This window comes from Drosophila albomicans, chromosome 2R (genome assembly GCF_009650485.2).
Source record: "Drosophila albomicans strain 15112-1751.03 chromosome 2R, ASM965048v2, whole genome shotgun sequence".
In the NCBI taxonomy this organism is placed as follows: Eukaryota; Metazoa; Arthropoda; class Insecta; order Diptera; family Drosophilidae; genus Drosophila; species Drosophila albomicans.
Genome location: NC_047631.2, coordinates 34,396,403 through 34,413,493, shown reverse-complemented (window position 1 = coordinate 34,413,493; position 17,091 = coordinate 34,396,403). Strand labels below are relative to the sequence as shown.

At 44.1% G+C, this 17,091-nt stretch overlaps 7 protein-coding genes across 9 annotated transcripts in view; 4 read left to right on the top strand and 3 right to left on the bottom strand.

The window, feature by feature from the left end:
• Positions 1–3,379, top strand: part of LOC117573423 (ETS-like protein pointed) — a 60,332-nt gene extending 56,953 nt beyond the window's left edge. For all 3 annotated transcript variants that reach the window (XM_034256632.1, XM_034256633.2, XM_052008184.1), the window contains 3 exons: positions 772–1,796; positions 1,859–2,016; positions 2,091–3,379. In XM_034256632.1, the coding sequence (XP_034112523.1) occupies positions 772–1,796; positions 1,859–2,016; positions 2,091–2,154 (1,247 nt within the window). In that variant the 3' untranslated portion in view covers positions 2,155–3,379. The remainder of the gene's footprint in view (positions 1–771; positions 1,797–1,858; positions 2,017–2,090) is intronic.
• LOC117573426 (glutamate dehydrogenase, mitochondrial-like) lies at positions 3,330–5,274 on the top strand. The gene is made up of 3 exons (XM_034256637.2): positions 3,330–4,390; positions 4,453–4,860; positions 4,920–5,274. Exons 1-3 carry the CDS (start codon positions 3,431–3,433, stop codon positions 5,142–5,144), a joined length of 1,593 nt encoding a protein of 530 aa, XP_034112528.1. The 5' UTR covers positions 3,330–3,430; the 3' UTR covers positions 5,145–5,274.
• Positions 5,275–6,110: 836 nt separating this feature from the next.
• On the top strand, positions 6,111–7,979 carry LOC117573425 (glutamate dehydrogenase, mitochondrial). The gene is made up of 3 exons (XM_034256636.2): positions 6,111–7,191; positions 7,241–7,648; positions 7,709–7,979. Exons 1-3 carry the CDS (start codon positions 6,217–6,219, stop codon positions 7,931–7,933), a joined length of 1,608 nt encoding a protein of 535 aa, XP_034112527.1. The 5' UTR covers positions 6,111–6,216; the 3' UTR covers positions 7,934–7,979.
• A 78-nt stretch (positions 7,980–8,057) lies between these two features.
• Positions 8,058–9,970, top strand: LOC117573424 (uncharacterized). Its single transcript, XM_034256635.2, has one exon. The coding sequence runs from the start codon at positions 8,169–8,171 to the stop codon at positions 9,816–9,818; it is 1,650 nt and encodes a 549-aa protein (XP_034112526.1). The 5' UTR covers positions 8,058–8,168; the 3' UTR covers positions 9,819–9,970.
• A 145-nt stretch (positions 9,971–10,115) lies between these two features.
• On the bottom strand, positions 10,116–11,465 carry LOC117573427 (low choriolytic enzyme-like). The gene is made up of 2 exons (XM_034256639.2): positions 10,409–11,465; positions 10,116–10,342 (listed from the first exon to the last, which is right to left on the bottom strand). Exons 1-2 carry the CDS (start codon positions 11,162–11,164, stop codon positions 10,217–10,219), a joined length of 882 nt encoding a protein of 293 aa, XP_034112530.1. The 5' UTR covers positions 11,165–11,465; the 3' UTR covers positions 10,116–10,216.
• Positions 11,466–11,887: 422 nt separating this feature from the next.
• Positions 11,888–13,800, bottom strand: LOC117573419 (hatching enzyme 1.2). The gene is made up of 2 exons (XM_034256625.2): positions 12,416–13,800; positions 11,888–12,352 (listed from the first exon to the last, which is right to left on the bottom strand). Exons 1-2 carry the CDS (start codon positions 13,232–13,234, stop codon positions 12,065–12,067), a joined length of 1,107 nt encoding a protein of 368 aa, XP_034112516.1. The 5' UTR covers positions 13,235–13,800; the 3' UTR covers positions 11,888–12,064.
• Positions 13,801–13,914: 114 nt separating this feature from the next.
• Positions 13,915–16,771, bottom strand: LOC117573417 (cell division cycle protein 16 homolog). The gene is made up of 6 exons (XM_034256623.2): positions 16,570–16,771; positions 16,003–16,513; positions 15,663–15,945; positions 15,351–15,608; positions 14,645–15,293; positions 13,915–14,589 (listed from the first exon to the last, which is right to left on the bottom strand). The coding sequence occupies exons 1-6, from the start codon at positions 16,663–16,665 to the stop codon at positions 14,212–14,214; spliced, it is 2,175 nt and encodes a 724-aa protein (XP_034112514.1). The 5' UTR covers positions 16,666–16,771; the 3' UTR covers positions 13,915–14,211.
• Positions 16,772–17,091: the final 320 nt, after the last annotated feature.

Genomic DNA, 17,091 nt, shown 5'->3' with positions numbered 1-17,091 from the left:
CGACACATTTAGTTAGCTAGATGAGGCACACAGTTTAGCCTTGAAGCCTGCCACAGATGCTGCCGTATATAAGTGTATGTGTGTGTGTGTGTGTGTGGGAGGCACCCAAGAAAACAACTCTTTCGGCAGCCAACGGGCGCAGTTTTTCGTAGCTTTGTATCTGCGCAATACCGTCGCGCGAGCGAATGGGAAAACGTTAAGCGTTAAGCTTGCTGCTGCCCCGCCGGCAAGCGAGACAGAGAGCGAGAGAGAGAGAGAGAGCTAGTGTGTATCTCAACAGGTTTTCGAGTATCCCACAGATACTCACGAACAGCAGCAGCACATTCGTTGAAATGTGTTAAATTTCGACGTATTTGCAATTAATGTAGCGTGCGCTCACATTAGATCCAGAGAGCGAGTGAGAGCGAGAGGGTTGCTCAACTGGTGTGAGTGTATGCGTGTGTATCTGTGTGCGGCGTGTATCTATTGGATGACGCGAGTATTGGTATTGGTGTGCGCTTCGAATTTTGATTGGCTTCCGAAGCGACGGTGTTCGTCTGTATTCCAGCGACGCCCCTCTGCGTTTATTTTGTGTCTTGACAGCTTGAAAAGCATCTCAAGTGATGCGCGATTTGAAGCTGTATCTTTTAGCTATGCTTTTAGTATTTAAGTCTATATCTAAATTGATTTCAACAAATCAATTTAAAGCTGTATCTTTTAGCTATACTTTTAGTATTAAATTCTCTATCAAAATTGATTTCTTACTTAATATTTCCTTCATTTATTTTGCAGGCTACAGCAGCAACAACAACAACAGCAATGCCCACGATCGCACCAACAACAGCCCGCCACCGCAGCAATCGCAACAGCAGCTTGTCAATAGCAATAGCAACAACAACAACAACAACAATGCCAGCAACAGCAGCAACAACATGTTGCCGCCAGGCGTGCAGCAGCAGCAGCAGAATGTTGCTGATAACAACAACAGCAGCAGCAGCAGCACTGGCAGCAGCAACAACGCCAACAGCAGCAACCAGAGCAATGCGGGCACCAACAACAACAACAACAATAATAACAACAACAACAATAACAACAACAACAACATCAACTACATGACAGCAATGGCTGCAGCACTCTACCAACATCACCAGCTCAAAGAGGAGCCCGGCACCGGAGGACAGTCAAGTAACAACAACAATGGCTACGTCTCGAATGCCCAGAACGATCCCACAGATCTCAGCAGCTACGGGCTGCCCGCACATCTGGCAGCAGCGGCAGCCGGACACTATCCGGGAGCGGGCGGAGGCAGCGCAGCTGGCGGCAACAGCGGAGGTGGCGGCGCAGCTGGCGGCGATGATAGCGACTATCACAGCACGATTTCGGCGCAGGAGCATCAGAGTCAGACCTCGAGTGTGGGCAATGGCAGCGGCAGCGGCGCCAACAGCAACAATGGCTACGGCATGGATGGGAGTCCGGACTTTTACAATTCCTACGGACGTCCGCGCTTCCACGATGCCTTCGGCAATTCCGACTTTACGCCCTATGAAGCACAGTTCCAGACGATGAGCGCCCAGCCCAACATGGATCAGTGGGGCGCCCATGCGCACCAGCATCCGGCTGCCTACATGACCACCTTGGGGCTGGACAAGTCGCTGCTGGGCGGCTACTCGACGCAGGGAGGTGTGCCCTGCTTCACTGGCTCGGGACCGATTCAGTTGTGGCAATTCCTGCTCGAGCTGCTGCTCGACAAGACGTGTCAAAGCTTCATCTCGTGGACGGGCGATGGCTGGGAGTTCAAGCTAACAGATCCCGATGAGGTGAGTTCATTGGCTGCTCATTCCTCAGTTTGAATGTATAATAATTCAATTCTTTTTCTTAGGTGGCACGTCGCTGGGGCATTCGCAAGAACAAGCCGAAGATGAACTACGAGAAGCTGAGCCGCGGTCTGCGTTATTACTACGACAAAAACATCATCCACAAGACAGCTGGCAAACGCTATGTCTATCGATTCGTCTGTGATCTGCAGAATCTGGTCGGGTAAGTAGTCAAAGACTTGAGAAATCAATTGGAAAACTAATGGAAACTAATTTAATATTCTCTTCTTCTAACAGTCACACGCCAGAGGAGCTGGTGGCCAAGTTCGATCTGAAGATCGAGAAGAAGGATGTCGACTAGCAGACGCGCAGCACTGAAGCTGCGTGAGGAATTCATCTGATCTGATCTGATCTGAGATAGCGATCTAAAGGCCACAACACAACACAACACAACACAATGAAAGTTATATAGTACTCAACAGCGAAAGAAAGAGAGTTAATTTTTGAGAGTTATTGTTTCCCAAGCGTGATGTTAAATTTTAAGCAGCAGCGATACCTGCGATCTTGCTACGAGATTAATGTGTTAGAGCGTCGTAATAACATTGTAATTATTATTATTATTAATATTAATTTTAATGCTACTGTTAATTGATAATCGTATTGTGTGTATCGTGTAAAAATTAGACTTTTGAATTAATTTGAAATTAATTGAAAATACGCTAGCATAAGTACAGATTTTAGTCTTTAGCAAACGATTTTCAACAGTTTAACAATTCAAGAAGCAAACCAGTTTAAATTCTATATCGCAATCGCAAGTTTATGACGATTGTCGAGGCAAAGCAGAGCGTATTCAATTTTGAAATTTTTTGTGCAATGCGATTGTTTGTGTCGAATGAAAGTTCTACTACATACGAGTAAATGCTATCCAATTGTATCCATCGTAAAAGAGGCCATAAGAGAACCGAGTGCATGTCCCCAAAAAGTGATATTAAAACGCTACCATGTTTATTACATTTGCAAAACGGGGTCGCTTTTTTTCTACATCTAGTTCTAAACAAATTCACAAACCATTAAATTGTACGTTGTGCGTGTGTAAATAGAGAGTATGTTAAAATAATCATAATCATAATTATAGTTACTATAAATACAAACAACAAATAATATTAGCTCTGTAAGTCTATCATATTTATGTGTAACCTGTGCTACAACGCTACAACTAAGTTATCCCCCCTTTTTCCCCCACTCAATTTGCTGCGCTTCCGTGCGAAACCCAAGAGTTTTAAACCACACACACAGAGATATATCCCCAAGATATATACATATATATATATATACAATATATCGACAACGTAGGTCTGCAGTATGCCCAATATTTAATGCATACTCTTAGTTATTTTTTAATCATTGGCTGCTTAGAGTTTTCCATGCGTTAAGAATTGACCATTCATACTTATGTTTACATTTTGTGTATAGCTATAAACTATTTAAGCATAGCTCGTAGCCCGTAGCCACGTATTATGTAGAGCAATTTGAAAATACTGTATTTATACAATAATAAAAAACATTCAAAAACATTATATAATCAAACATTCGTTGACACCATTTTAATTTTTACTGTTTTACAACAAATTTCCATAATGTTCAAACGTTTCACGCGAAACAGAAAATGTCCTCCACGGGTGTTTCGACGCTTGAAGCACGAAATGCCGAAGCACCTCGAGAAAGTCGCCACGGACAAGGATCCAGAGTTCTCCTCGATGATTCTCTATTACTACCACAAAGCTGCCCAGGTGATGGAGCCGACGCTGCTCAAGGAAATGGATCAGCACACGCATTTTAAGCCCGAAGAGAAACAAGCGCGAGTGAGTGCAATCTTGAATCTAATCGGAAGTGTCTGCACCTCCCTTGAGGTTAGTTTTCCCATCATAAAAGCCAATGGAACCTATGAGATCATCACCGGATATCGAGCACATCACGTGAGGAATCGTTTGCCGCTAAAGGGAGGCATTCGCTTTGCTATGGATGTGGATGAAGCCGAAGTCAAGGCACTCGCCTCCATCATGACATTCAAGTGTGCCTGCGTCAATCTGCCTTATGGCGGATCAAAGGGAGGAGTCCGCATCGATCCCTCCAAGTATACAGCCAAAGAGTTACAGACAATCACGAGGCGCTATACGATGGAACTGTTGAAGAGGAATATGATCGGACCTGCCATCGATGTACCAGCCCCCGATGTCAATACTGGTCCACGTGAGATGAGCTGGATAGTCGATCAGTACACGAAAACATTTGGCTACAAGGACATCAATGCGGCAGCTATTGTAACTGGGAAGCCAGTTCATGTTGGCGGCATTAATGGTAGAAACTCGGCAACAGGACGAGGCGTGTGGAAATCGGGCGACTTGTTTCTGCAAGACAAGGAATGGATGGACATGATTGGCTTTGAAACTGGCTGGAAAGACAAGAAGGTTATTGTTCAGGGATTCGGCAATGTGGGTTCGTTTGCCGCACAATTTGTCCACGATGCAGGCGCCAAAGTAATCGGAATCCAGGAGGTTGATTTTTCATTGACAAACGCTGACGGAATAGATATCAATGTAAGACTTAATTATAAACGCAATGTGATGAAAGTAATTTTATGTAGCTTCTACCAAATTAGGATATTATGGAGTTCAAGGGGGAGAAAGAAACCATCAAGGGTTATCCAAAGGCGAAGGAAACCAAAGAATCTCTGCTCACTGCAGAATGTGATATCCTAATGCCTTGTGCCACTCAGAAAGTTATCACCAGCGAGAATGCCAAGGATATTAAAGCTAAGCTGATCCTGGAAGGCGCCAATGGACCAACTACGCCTGCTGGAGAGAAGATTCTGCTGGACAAGGGCGTCTTAATAGTTCCCGATATGTATTGCAATGCTGGTGGAGTGACAGTGTCCTACTTTGAGTATCTAAAGAACATAAACCACGTAACGTATGGCAAGATGACGGCCAAGACAACCTCTCAGCTTATTCACGAGGTTATGAATTCAATAAACCAATCGTTAAAGGAAACAGAAGGTTGTAAAATTGTAAGTGATATTTTAGTTATTGTTTTAAGTCAAAGTCTTTCATTGTGATCATCACACAGCCAGAAATAGTGCCTAATCGTGGTCTTCAAAAAATTCGAGACTGTACAACGGAAGCCGAAATCGTAGATGCGGCACTTCAGACAGTTATGGAATCGTCAGTCATTGGAATTAAGAACATTGCCAATCAATTTAAACTGTGCAATGATCTACGAACTGCCGCCTACATTTGGGCCATATTCAAGATATTCCGTGCTCTTGAAAGCTCCGGTATATCACAACAGTGATAGCTTCACTTTGAAGACAAAATCATTTTAGAATTTAGACAAAATCATTTTAGAATTTTAGATATCTCTCATGTATTGTATGTATCAGAGCAAAATTGTAAATTGTTGATGGTTAGTGTTTTAAAGGAAAATGTGTTGAAAGTAAATTAATTCTAAAAGAAGAACTAAATATAAGATAAATATTATAAAAATAAACAAATTATGAAAAAAACTACTGCTAAAACTGAAAATTTCAAAACTGATTCATTTTTTGCAGTCACAAAACAAACGACTATCAATCGGCAATCAAAAATGTTACAAAAACAAATCTAAAATTTTCGTCAATTTTATCAAGGGGTAGGCATGGAAAATGTGTTGAAAAAGCCACAAATCATGGCTAACTCGGGCATTTGAATTGCTAGAGTGATGTCCTTTGGACCACAGTTAGCTCTGATCAATCGAAAATCGACTATGAAATCAAAAGGACGAAAGTCCTTCAAACACCAAAGTTATAAGGACTTTTTCGTATACATAAAATAAGCCATAACTCGGTCGTACCTTTGTTAATCGTTGCGTTCCATGTGTCAATCAACTCGTCTTAATAAGCAGAATTTGCATGCCAAAGGACATTCGAATCGTCCTTACAGTTTTCGAGTTATCCAGGATTTTGTGTTTTTATACAATTTCTTTGTGCTTTTGAAAGCCCCTAAAAGTATGCAACGATTTTTTTTTCACTCGCCAATAAAAATTGCAGCGACGACCAAAAAACCCAAGTTGAACAGCTGAAATACCAGGCGAACAGAAAAACGTAGAAAGCGGATTCGCCATTTCGATGATTTGTAAAACCATTGCATACTTTTAGGAGCTGCTAATAACAGAATCTGTTAATAGATTACTTACCAACTTTGATACTTACCAACTCCGATACTTACCTAATTCATTTTTTTTATTATTTGACCGTTAAAAATTAAGCAAACAAATACTTGCTTGCCTTGAAAAATTCTTTTAAAATTCTTGCAAAGTAACAGTTTTCTTTAAAAATCTGAATGAAATTGAATATTTAACAAAATTTTACTTTGTAAAGTGTGCGATAATGTTTCGTGGTATTGCCAATGCTCTCTTAAATGGACGCCACCAGGCGCCTCTACAAATGCAAAAGCGATCTGAGCACAAAATGCCAGAGAAACTTCAGAAAATCGCAACGGACAAGGATCCAGAGTTCTCCGCGATGGTGCTGTATTATTATCACAGAGCAGCCCAGACAATGGAGAAGGAACTGGTCAAGGAAATGGATAAGTATAACCATTTGAAACCCGAGCACAAGCAAGCCCGTGTCTCTGCAATCCTCAACTTAATTGGAAGTGTCTGCACCTCGATAGAAGTCAGTTTCCCCATCATAAAAGCCAATGGCACCTATGAGATCATCACCGGATATCGAGCGCATCACGTGAGGAATCGATTGCCGTTAAAAGGAGGCATTCGCTTTGCTATGGATGTGGATGAAGCCGAAGTCAAGGCGCTCGCCTCCATCATGACATTCAAGTGTGCCTGCGTCAATCTGCCTTATGGCGGATCCAAGGGAGGTGTCCGCATCGATCCTGCCAAGTATACAGTTGGCGAGTTGCAGACGATCACGAGACGATATACGATGGAACTCCTCAAGAGAAATATGATTGGACCCGGCATAGATGTGCCTGCACCCGATGTCAACACCGGTCCACGTGAGATGAGTTGGATAGTCGATCAGTACACGAAAACATTTGGCTACAAGGATATCAATGCGGCAGCTATTGTAACTGGGAAGCCGGTTCACGTGGGCGGGATTAATGGAAGAAACTCGGCAACAGGACGAGGCGTGTGGAAATCGGGCGACTTATTCCTGCAGGATAAAGAATGGATGGATATGATTGGTTTGAAGACAGGCTGGAAGGACAAGAAAGTTATTGTTCAGGGCTTCGGCAACGTCGGCTCCTTTGCCGCAAAGTTTGTCCACGAAGCAGGCGCTAAAGTCATCGGAATCCAGGAGATGGGCTTCAGTCTTGCGAATAAGGATGGAATAGATATTAACGTAAGAGATTATATTGTCAAAGGATAAAACTAATTGTTTACTTACTTAGGATGTTATAAAATTCAAGGAGGAGAAGAAGACCATAAAGGGATATCCAAAGGCGAAGGCATCCAAGGGTTCACTCCTAACTGCAGAATGCGATATCCTGATGCCTTGTGCAACCCAGAAAGTTATTACCAGTGAGAATGCCAAGGATATTAAAGCTAAGCTGATCCTGGAAGGAGCCAATGGACCAACCACACCAGCTGGAGAAAAGATTCTGCTGGACAAGGGCGTCTTAATAGTTCCCGATCTATATTGTAATGCTGGGGGTGTGACAGTGTCCTACTTTGAGTATCTCAAGAACATCAATCATGTATCCTATGGTAAAATGCAGTCGAAGACCATTTCGCGGATTATTGTCGAGATCGTCAACTCGATGAATGAATCTCTTAGTGTTTGCGGAGAAGGTGAATTCGTAAGTATTTAATTTACTTCTACTTCCACCTTCGACATGTTTAGCCTTCTTTATTTCTAGCCCACAATCAAGGCGAATAAGAAACTCAAATTAATTCGCGACTGCACCAAGGAAGCCGATATTGTTGATGCAGCTCTACAGACTGTGATGGAATCGGCTGCCGAAGGCATCAAGATGACAGCTCACAGTTTTGAGCTGTGCAACGATCTACGAACTGCTGCCTACATCTGGTCCATTTTCAAGATCTTCCGTGCTCTGGAAAGCTCTGGCATATCGCAGCAGTAGATTCTGAAAATTTTAAATTATTTATTTATTTAAATAAATTTTAAATTTTTTAAAGTCAATCTATAGTAAGCATAGTTTTTCTTCTCAACAAATCAAGAACGAGATCTAGAGACTCGAACTTTAGACAGACCTAAAGCACCGACACACACAAATTTAGTCAATTTTCACAGCTTACACAAGATTAAGGTATTGGAATAGTTTTGATTCGATTGCAAATTAAAAAGAGAGTTTCACAATGGACACACAACCGTTTAACAAGTCCGCGTTCCTCGAGAGCTATTTGCTTAAGCACCGCGAGCTGGGCAAGCGACAGAAGGAGTACAAGAAGCTGCTCTCGAGCAAGGTGAAGACGCGCAATGAGACTATCATCGATGCGAGCTACGAGAATACGATCGATCGCCTCGAGGAGGAGAAGAACGATCTGCGCGCACAGATTTGGGTGGCCGGAGGATCGACGCACACTCAGAAGGACAATCGCTATCTGCGGCAGATTCGCTGTCATGTGGAGTGCCAGGAGAATCTTGCCGAGGACATCACCAAGCTGAAGACCTCGATTTGCAACATGGAACGTGAGATCAGCCGAGTACGCAAACAGATCTACAATCTGAATCGTCTCACGGTTCCCGAGCAACAGCATCAGGCGCATGTGGCGAGGGTGCGCAAGAAGATGGTTATTCTGGAAAACTCACTGGAGGTTGGGGTGCGACAGGAATGTGGATTCACTGCGGCCAATGCAGAGCTGCGAGAGCAACTTATCAGGATACTGAATCACCGCACCTTCTTCAACGATTCATACACCAAGATGGTGCAGAAGCTGAACAGCGACAAGAAGTATCTGATCGACCTCATTGAGTATGCGCTGAACACTTTCGATGGCTGTATCGATGTTTACGAGAAGATCGACAAGATCACGAAGCGCGAGGCCAAGGAGCGCGAACTGCGACGTATCGAGCTGCAGGGAATCATGCGCAAGGTGGCCGCCGATGCGGACAATACGGCGTTCATCGAGTGCAAGGGCAGGGATCGAGTGCTGGCCGATCTGCAGCCCAAGGAGTACAAGCGACGCGACGAGTTTCGGCGCAAGCACAACAAAAAGATCAGTCTGTATAACTCGGTGCTGAAGAAGATTCTCGACTACACCAACTCGCGCAATGTGGAGGAGGTGATAGACAAATTCCAGCAGCAGGAGAGTCTTTACTACTCCTTCTTCAACTACGCCAACGAGATGAGCTACCACATCACGCTGCTGAACAACTCGGTGAATCGGCTCTTCGAGGATATTGTGGAGCTGAAGCGCGAGAACTCTAATACGCTGCAGGATCAGATTAATCTCATCCAGCAGCTGGAGGATCAAGTTCACCAGAAGCAGGCCTCCAACATAGAGCTGAACAAGACACGCGAGAGCAACGATGCGCGCCTCGAGAATCTGCTGCAGGGCATCGAAATGCTTTGCGACATGTGCTCCGTGGACACATCGCCATTGCAGGATCTCCTGGGGGATCACACGCATGTGAATCTGGTGAATGTGGAGCGCTTTGTCAAGGTGCTCGAGGCACGCATCCAGGACATTGTGGCCAGCGTGTACGTGTTCGAGCGCCAAGACGAGGGCAACATCGACTACGTGGTCAAGCAGATCGAAAAGATCTGCGAGCTGCCCACCGATCTCAATGATATTGTGCTTACCCAACAGTGTCCCGAGTGCGCAGAGGGCGAAGCCTTCAACATCGACGATGGCGGCGACGGTGTTGCTATCCACACCGTTAAGGAGGCCAAGCAGAAGCTCTACGAGAAGATCACACAGCCCGAGATGCAGTATCGTCTCCATAGCATCAGCCAGTGTCGTCTGCCTCGATCCCGCATGCTGGCAGCCAAGCGCAACATGTGAATCCTTTCCGTTTGGGTTTCACTTTCTTTTTTCTTTTCTTTTCGTACTTCTTCTGGCCAATACGAATTGAATTTAAATTCATCTACGATGTCCCACTATGCGTATGTGTAATAAAACTTGACGTTGACAATCTAAAGCGAAGCAAATGTAAATTGCATGTCCAATTGTTAATAAGTATATCATTTAATTAACTAAGCTATATAAAGTGCATGTCGAATATGAAATTCAGCACAATTGAGAAAATATTAAAGTACCTTAATATTGAAATATCACTATTAGGAAGTTTTAAGCAATAAGTTGGTTTACATTATTTATTCGCATTAAAAGCAAGCTAAATTTTATGTAAACAAATTTATATAAATTTTCTTTCATACATGGAAAATATCTTTGTCTGATCTTTACGTCTCAACTGAAATGGGAGTCGACGAAGTTTCAGTTTCGCAATACATTCGGTTTAGCCTCGCAACATCCGAATCGGATATATTAGTTCGTTGTCCCATTTCAACGCCTGGTTCCCTTTTTTTCTGTAAGTAAGAGATGCGCAATGTAGAGATGTCTTAAAAGTATTATATAATCGCTTGATGACTCACTATTGCCACGATCGTGGGATCGCCATTGATCGAGAAGGCTTTTTGGGAGTAATGCATGACGCTGCCGTAGTCGTAGATCACTCCAAAGTCCTGTCCGTGTTCATCGATTTTGAAGTTCTTCATAAAGTCAGCTTTAATATTTTGGTTAACAATTACGACAAAATCGTCACGTATATTGCGATTCTGTTCGTGTGGAAATCCCAAAACATGCAGCAATTCGTGGACGGGTGTGCCAAACTTCTTGGTACACGCTGGAAGCTGCAAATTGACCTCCTGCTTGTCTCCTATGCGGCCAACAGCTGACCAGCATCCCTTATACTGATTGGTAATGGAGATGTAGTTCTTCTCGGTAGTATGTGGAATAAATAGGATGCACGATTTGTTCTGTATGAGCTCCATGGCTCGCATAATTGTATCGACATCATCCTGTGGAAAAGTGGTCGATATCTCGTAGGGAACAACTCCGTTCGGCCATGTGGTGCTCACACGGGGTGGAGAGCTTCTCATGCTAATCGAAGACTCTGGCACAAGGATGTCGCCTTCAAGATAATCGCCCGATTCCTCAGGATGCTCATCTTCTTCGTCGGAAGCGACGCGTGGCTGGGTCCTTAACACATATGGTTCTGCCAATTTTGGTTGGCCAAACAATGCTTTGCCATAGACACTCAAGTCGAATATAATCACTGGGCTATGTAGCGGATAAGCGTTAGTCAACGATAGTCCCAAAAGGACGAAAAGCACAGAGATGCGATACATGCTAAGCTGCTTGATTTTAAACTGAATTAAGATCAATTTGGCAACGCGTTTTTATATGTTTTGACTATCAGTTGTTATCACTGGAATCTAAATTACAACGAGACCTTCACTCGGGATGTAACATCCAGTTGGGAGAATTGAGATTTAAATAATTATTTCCGCGTTTTCACAGTTCACTTCAATGATTCACTTAGCACGTTTCAAGCATAACCGTAACCGATAAGCGTTATCACTATAACCTTTCAGATTTATGGAAGCTGATGACGATGTTGCCGCGATCCCGTTTGAAAGTGATTTAAACCAGATGGAAATAAACTTAGCGCTTATAAACCGGGTTAACAGACTCTTGGTTAGAAAACCTTCGGTATTAAATAGCTTAACTAATCTTAATTGAAGTGCTTAGATTACATTTGCGTTGCTTTTAGTTTCAGTTTTAACTTAGCGAATATCGTAATTTGTATCTCAAACTTTGATAGTTTTATGTAACATTGTTGGAAGTGGAAAAGTTTATATCTTCCGGATTAATTGTCTTTGAAATATTTTCCACTTTATTATTAAACAAAATTGATTGATTGATCACTTTTAATAGGAATTATATCTTGAAAACTCGTTATAAGTACTCCAAGATATCATATAAATTGAATTATCCTATTCTATCACTCACTGATGTTTTTCATCGTTGACAATTCCGATATTATCTTAATATCTCTTGAAAGTTATAGCACGCTTAAACGATTCGTTTGACAACAACTTTTGCTAATAGTTTATTCCTTATGTATTTAGTTTGATCAGGCAATTAATTCTAGATTATTCGTAAATGTTTCATGGTAATGCTTTAAATAGTTGGTCGATTTGTGCGGTGATCCGATGAATTAATAGAATCTTTGGGCGTTTCCAGTTTTAGTTGCTACTTTCACTGGGTTTCTCCTCCTTCTCGGTAGCTGTTTCTCCATCTCCAAGTCCCAGACCGCTGATAAGTCCATTGATGAAGCTGTCAACAATTGGATTTCCACCGGGCGCAACAGGAGCGGGAGCAGCTCCAGGTGCAACTCCAGGAGCAGGAGCAGGTGCTGGCACGGCAGCTGGAGATCCAGCGACGTAGCCACACTCGTACATGGCATTCAACTTGTCCACATCAAAGTCGGAGAAACCGTTGCGCTGACCCATCTTGGAGGCGCCATTTGATTGCTGTGAATAACGAACATAAATAAGTAAATAGTTTCTAAGGATTAGATCAAAGTCTGCACTCACCATTGCCACAATTGTGGGTTGTCCGTTGGTGGAGAAAGCGTTGGCCGAATAGTGCATCACGCTGCCATAATCGTAGGGAACTCCAAAGGCTTCGGTCTTGGCCGCCTTCTCAAAATTGTTCATTGCCCCCGACTGAATGTTACGATACTGAATGGCCACAAAGGCGTCACGCTCCATGCGATTCTGTTCGTGCAGGAAGCCCAGAGCATGCATCAGCTCATGCATGGCGGTACCAGGGCGGCTGAGGCAGCCAGGTGACTGCAAATTAACTTCCTGTTTGCCACCTACGCGACCAACCGATGACCAGCAGCCAGAGTTGCCGCTGACAATTGAGATGTAGTCGCGTTCTCCGGAGTAGGGCACGAAGCGGATGCAGGTGCGCTTATGGTACTGTGCGATGGCGCCTTGGATGGTGGCCATGTCGTTGGCATTGAAGTTGCCGCGAATCTCGTAAGGCACCACGCCCTTGGGCCACCTCGAGGATTGCGTGGGCAGGCCGTTCTTCATGGTCAGATCCGTCTGTGGCACCAGGATGTCACCCTCCAAGTAGCTGCCCAGCTCCTCGGGATTTCCAGCATGTGTTTCCACGCTGTAGTTGCTCACCAGGCTGGCGGTCAGCTGCTCATCCGGCTTGCCATACATCGCAGCGCCGTACGAGCTCAGATCAATGACATCCTTGTTGGGTGGTTGTGGTTCCTCGATTCCATTGTCGGGCACCTCGATCACCACAGTGTCGTCGATGTCGTCGTAGAGTGTAAGGGGCACAGCCTGGACAAGTGCCAGGCACAATAGAATTAGACCAAAAGGAGTTGCGGACATGTTTTTGATTGATGGATTGCTCGATTCGCTGAATTGCTGTCTCAAGTTTGACTGTGCTGCGATCTGGTCAGGAATGGATTTATATACTCAAGCTGCTATCAGTCATTTAGACGGTAGTCAACAGTCAACAGTTATGCATAAACATAAAGAGTATTTCACCGGCAGACCTTCAGACTTCACGTCATCGTCATCGCAATCGTCTTGTTTTGTCACACACGCTTTATTGGTGGACAAATATTTGGATAACGCTCGTGTTGAAGCAGCGCCCATAAAGTTCTATTTTATGTTAACTTTTGTTGATGTTGTTGTTGTTTTTTTGGGTGAAATTATTTCCATAATGTGTATCAGTAGTTTGTTTGCATATATGCAAAGTTTAATGACATTCTCTCGCTCTCGCAATGTAGTTCTCTAGTTTTCGCGTGCATAACACATAACAATAACCGATAAGAACAATCACGCTGACCTTTTCGCTGGATGGATTTACTATTCAACGATTATGCGCAACTTTTCCACTGTATAATTGTGCTGTGATTTAGAGTGGAAACACTCGTGATCCACTTGGCAACATGCCCAAAAAAGGAGTCCGACTTTACTATGATAAAACTTATGAAAATGTGACCTTAATTTAAACAATTCTTTCTTCACTATAACTAAACTTAGAATTAACAATGAAATTGAACCTTAACTCAGCCCAGAATACAATGATCCTAATTTCTTAATTCGCAAACTTAAATACTCACAATGCAGGTTAAACACAACACAGCACAGCACAGAACAGCGGCAACTTCAATGGGGAGTGTGGAAAAAACCTCTTCAGCTAGAAAAATCCCATGCATGTTGATTGAACAGCTGTGCAATTGTCTTTATCTAATTAAGTTCAAGTGCAGGCGACAGCAACACAAGCTGGATGGAGTATTTAATGATTCATCTATAAGATGTGTGTGTGCGTGTGAGTAAGATTAGGTGTTGTCTATTCGTTAAGTATCCAAGCTCATGTCCACAACCATGTTGGAGTCGGAATTGGAATTTGAATTGGAGAGCTCCTCCTCTTCCTCGAATTTGAGGTTCATTTTGATGCCATTCAGTTTGTCGGCATTGAGCATTTGTCGAGTACTGGCCGTGATTGATTCGGTGACATCCCGCAATGCCTTGCTGCAAATCTCGTTGATTGTTGTGTTATCGTCCATCAGATCCTCAATGCAATTCTTCAAGATAGTCGAGGTGACAATACAGTCGCGATTTAGTGCCAAGCTCTTGTGGAAATACTCAATGGCCTCGTCCAAATTGCCCAACAGAGCGTGTATGAATCCCATGGACGTGTAGGTGGGGGCGCTTTGTGGCTTCAACAGAAGAGCCTGCAGGGATTAAAATCATTTAGATAGTACACAAAGTAATATAATTCGATTTTACATATTGGAAATTGTAGAGCGCCTCCTCGTATTTCCCTATGCGGCGCAGCGAGTGACCCAGATTGATAAAGAGCGGCTCCCAGCGTGCGGAAATCTCTTCGTTATTGGTCTTGGCACGCTGTTTAATGATGTCCACGGTGCACTGGAAGATCGTGGCTGCCCCATCGTAGTATTCGTACTCGTACTTAATCACGCCAAGCTCATGCAACACATACACATCCATGGGCGCAATTGTCATGGCCTGCAGAAAGAACTTCTCGGCTAGTTCCAGATTCTTGGTCAGTCCGCACTCCACGCCAATGTAGAGCAACGGCAAGTGGCAGCCGCGCATCAGCTGAGTGGCCTTAAAGTAGGCAGCCATCGCCTGTTCGTGCTCGTTCTCATTGGCAAAGGAGTGACCATAGGCCAGCCAAGCGGGGCCATAAAGACGATCCAGGGAAGTGGCCTTGGAGAGGTAACGACGCGCCGGATCACTCTTGCCTATCATATCGTAGTAGCAGCCAACGGCGTACCAGGAAATTGCCTTGTCGGGGTAGCGATCAACGAGTTTGTGCGCCACATAGAAAAGCCTGTTAAAGTCGCCATTTTCGACAAGGCAAGCGATTTGAATAGTCAGTGCATTGTTGTGGAACGGATCAATCTTAAGCTGGCTAAAATTAGACAATATTAGAGACAAATATAGGTTGAATTGTATGTCACTTGCTTACTCATTGAGTATTTTAAGGCACTGCTTGTAATCGCAGTCGTAGAAGCACTTCTCTGCTTCGGCAGCCAAGAGATCTGTGCTGCGCTGCACGCGCGTTAAGCAGTCGTTGAGCGACATCAGCGTGTCCAAGTCCTGGTCGCCCGAGGCACGACGATTGGAGGCGTCGAAGAGCGAGCGCTGCGTGGCATCGATCATGGAGGAAGCACGTGACAAACTAGTCTGCAGCGAGAACGTGGGCGCCTTCAAATCCTCCAGCACTCTGCAGAAAAACAGCTTAATTAAAAATACAAATCGAAACTAGATAACTACTTACTTTTGAGCAGGCGACATGAAGTGAGCTGGCGTCACAGGCACCTTGGGTAGGTTGGACTTAGGGAACTGCGAGTCAGTAGAGCAGGTTTGCTGCACACGCACCGTGAACTCCTTGATGTACTTGAGCACATCCGGATTGACAATGGGCGAAATCTCTTCGGCATTGCGTGCCGAGATCAGCTCGTAATACTTTTTCAATCTTGATTCGTAAAGCTTTAAGATAAACTTAGCATCCGACTCGCTGGATTGCTGCGCCAGCGGCAGATGATGCATCAGTTCGAACTCTGCAACAGAATAGAGTCAGATGTAGTAAATACTTTATGTTCTATTTACCAAATTACCCTCCCAGGCCATCAGCATTTCGTGCTGCACTAAAGCCTCCAATGCCTCGAAGCAATAGATGGATTTGTGTAGCGCCTGCACATAAAAGTCCATGGCCATGCCTCGATTGTCCAGTGCCTCATACACCTTGCCCTTCATTAGATAAATGGAAGCCAGCAGCTCATTGCGATTGTTCTCCTCGCCGCCAAAGACGCTGTTGGTCTCCAGGTTGAAGCCACTGGCAGCATCCTGTGGTGGGTGCACTATTGACGTGCTCATCGTCTCTACATCCACAGCCTGTATTATATTAGCCGCCTCGTTGTACTCTTTGGCTGCATAGAGGCTCTCCAGCAGCAGATTAAAGCATGGCAGCGAACTCTTTTGCAGATGATAGTGTTGAATTGTGTGCGCTGCCCGATGGAATTCGCCGAGCAGGAACATGCACTGTGCCTGGTAGTAGACATCGCGTGGCTCCTGCCCACTAAGCACAGCCACTTTCTCGGCCCAAAACAAGGCAGTCGAGTAGCGACGCTGCGCAAAAATTGTTATTCGAAGAACATGAAATGGCACTTTTTGATATTACTTACCATGTCTATGAACTGTTTGACTAGCTTGCGGTATTGCGCCAGATCGATATGATCATTGGAGGTGTCTGTGTTACTGTTTTCATTGTCGCCAGCCATTTTTTACTTAGCAAATCATCAAAAATTAATATTTTATTCCAATTTGCTAATTTTGCCTTTTGCCGGCAAGCGCTTTTGTTAGCCGCGTGATCTGGCAACGCCGCCATTGCGCTCAGCTGTTCTTGCCATTCACACTGCAGCGCGGTTACACAGCGAGAAACGTTACACATCGGAGAGCAAATCAGACGTTATAACAGAAACGGACACAGCTTTTAAAATGCAGCTCGAAATTCAAATTATTTGGTATTTTTATTGATTGACGCTAATTATTTTGATTTTAATTTTAATTTTATTTATAACTGACCCAGTTTGATATGGTTCAATGCAACAAATGTTGCCCAGCTGCTTTGCAACTTGTCCGCTGCCCTCTTCCTGGTTTGAAGTGGGGTTGCGTTGTGGGTTATGATGGGGAAGGGGGGCTAAGGA

Excerpts from the sequence above, each read along its gene's own strand:
- LOC117573417 (XM_034256623.2), bottom strand. The coding sequence starts at position 16,665 with ATGGCTGGCGACAATGAAAACAGTAACACAGACACCTCCAATGATCAT. Across the intron at positions 15,294-15,350 it reads TGCCTTAAAATACTCAATGA|CCAGCTTAAGATTGATCCGT; the intron begins GTAAGCAAGTGA and ends GTCTAATTTTAG. Across the intron at positions 14,590-14,644 it reads CGCTCTACAATTTCCAATAT|GCTCTTCTGTTGAAGCCACA; the intron begins GTAAAATCGAAT and ends TAATCCCTGCAG.
- LOC117573419 (XM_034256625.2), bottom strand. The coding sequence starts at position 13,234 with ATGTCCGCAACTCCTTTTGGTCTAATTCTATTGTGCCTGGCACTTGTC. Across the intron at positions 12,353-12,415 it reads AACCCACAATTGTGGCAATG|CAATCAAATGGCGCCTCCAA; the intron begins GTGAGTGCAGAC and ends CGTTATTCACAG.
- LOC117573426 (XM_034256637.2), top strand. The coding sequence starts at position 3,431 with ATGTTCAAACGTTTCACGCGAAACAGAAAATGTCCTCCACGGGTGTTT. Across the intron at positions 4,391-4,452 it reads CTGACGGAATAGATATCAAT|GATATTATGGAGTTCAAGGG; the intron begins GTAAGACTTAAT and ends CTACCAAATTAG. Across the intron at positions 4,861-4,919 it reads AAACAGAAGGTTGTAAAATT|CCAGAAATAGTGCCTAATCG; the intron begins GTAAGTGATATT and ends ATCATCACACAG.
- LOC117573425 (XM_034256636.2), top strand. The coding sequence starts at position 6,217 with ATGTTTCGTGGTATTGCCAATGCTCTCTTAAATGGACGCCACCAGGCG. Across the intron at positions 7,192-7,240 it reads AGGATGGAATAGATATTAAC|GATGTTATAAAATTCAAGGA; the intron begins GTAAGAGATTAT and ends TTACTTACTTAG. Across the intron at positions 7,649-7,708 it reads TTTGCGGAGAAGGTGAATTC|CCCACAATCAAGGCGAATAA; the intron begins GTAAGTATTTAA and ends CTTTATTTCTAG.
- LOC117573427 (XM_034256639.2), bottom strand. The coding sequence starts at position 11,164 with ATGTATCGCATCTCTGTGCTTTTCGTCCTTTTGGGACTATCGTTGACT. Across the intron at positions 10,343-10,408 it reads ATCCCACGATCGTGGCAATA|AAAAAAAGGGAACCAGGCGT; the intron begins GTGAGTCATCAA and ends TCTTACTTACAG.
- LOC117573424 (XM_034256635.2), top strand. The coding sequence starts at position 8,169 with ATGGACACACAACCGTTTAACAAGTCCGCGTTCCTCGAGAGCTATTTG.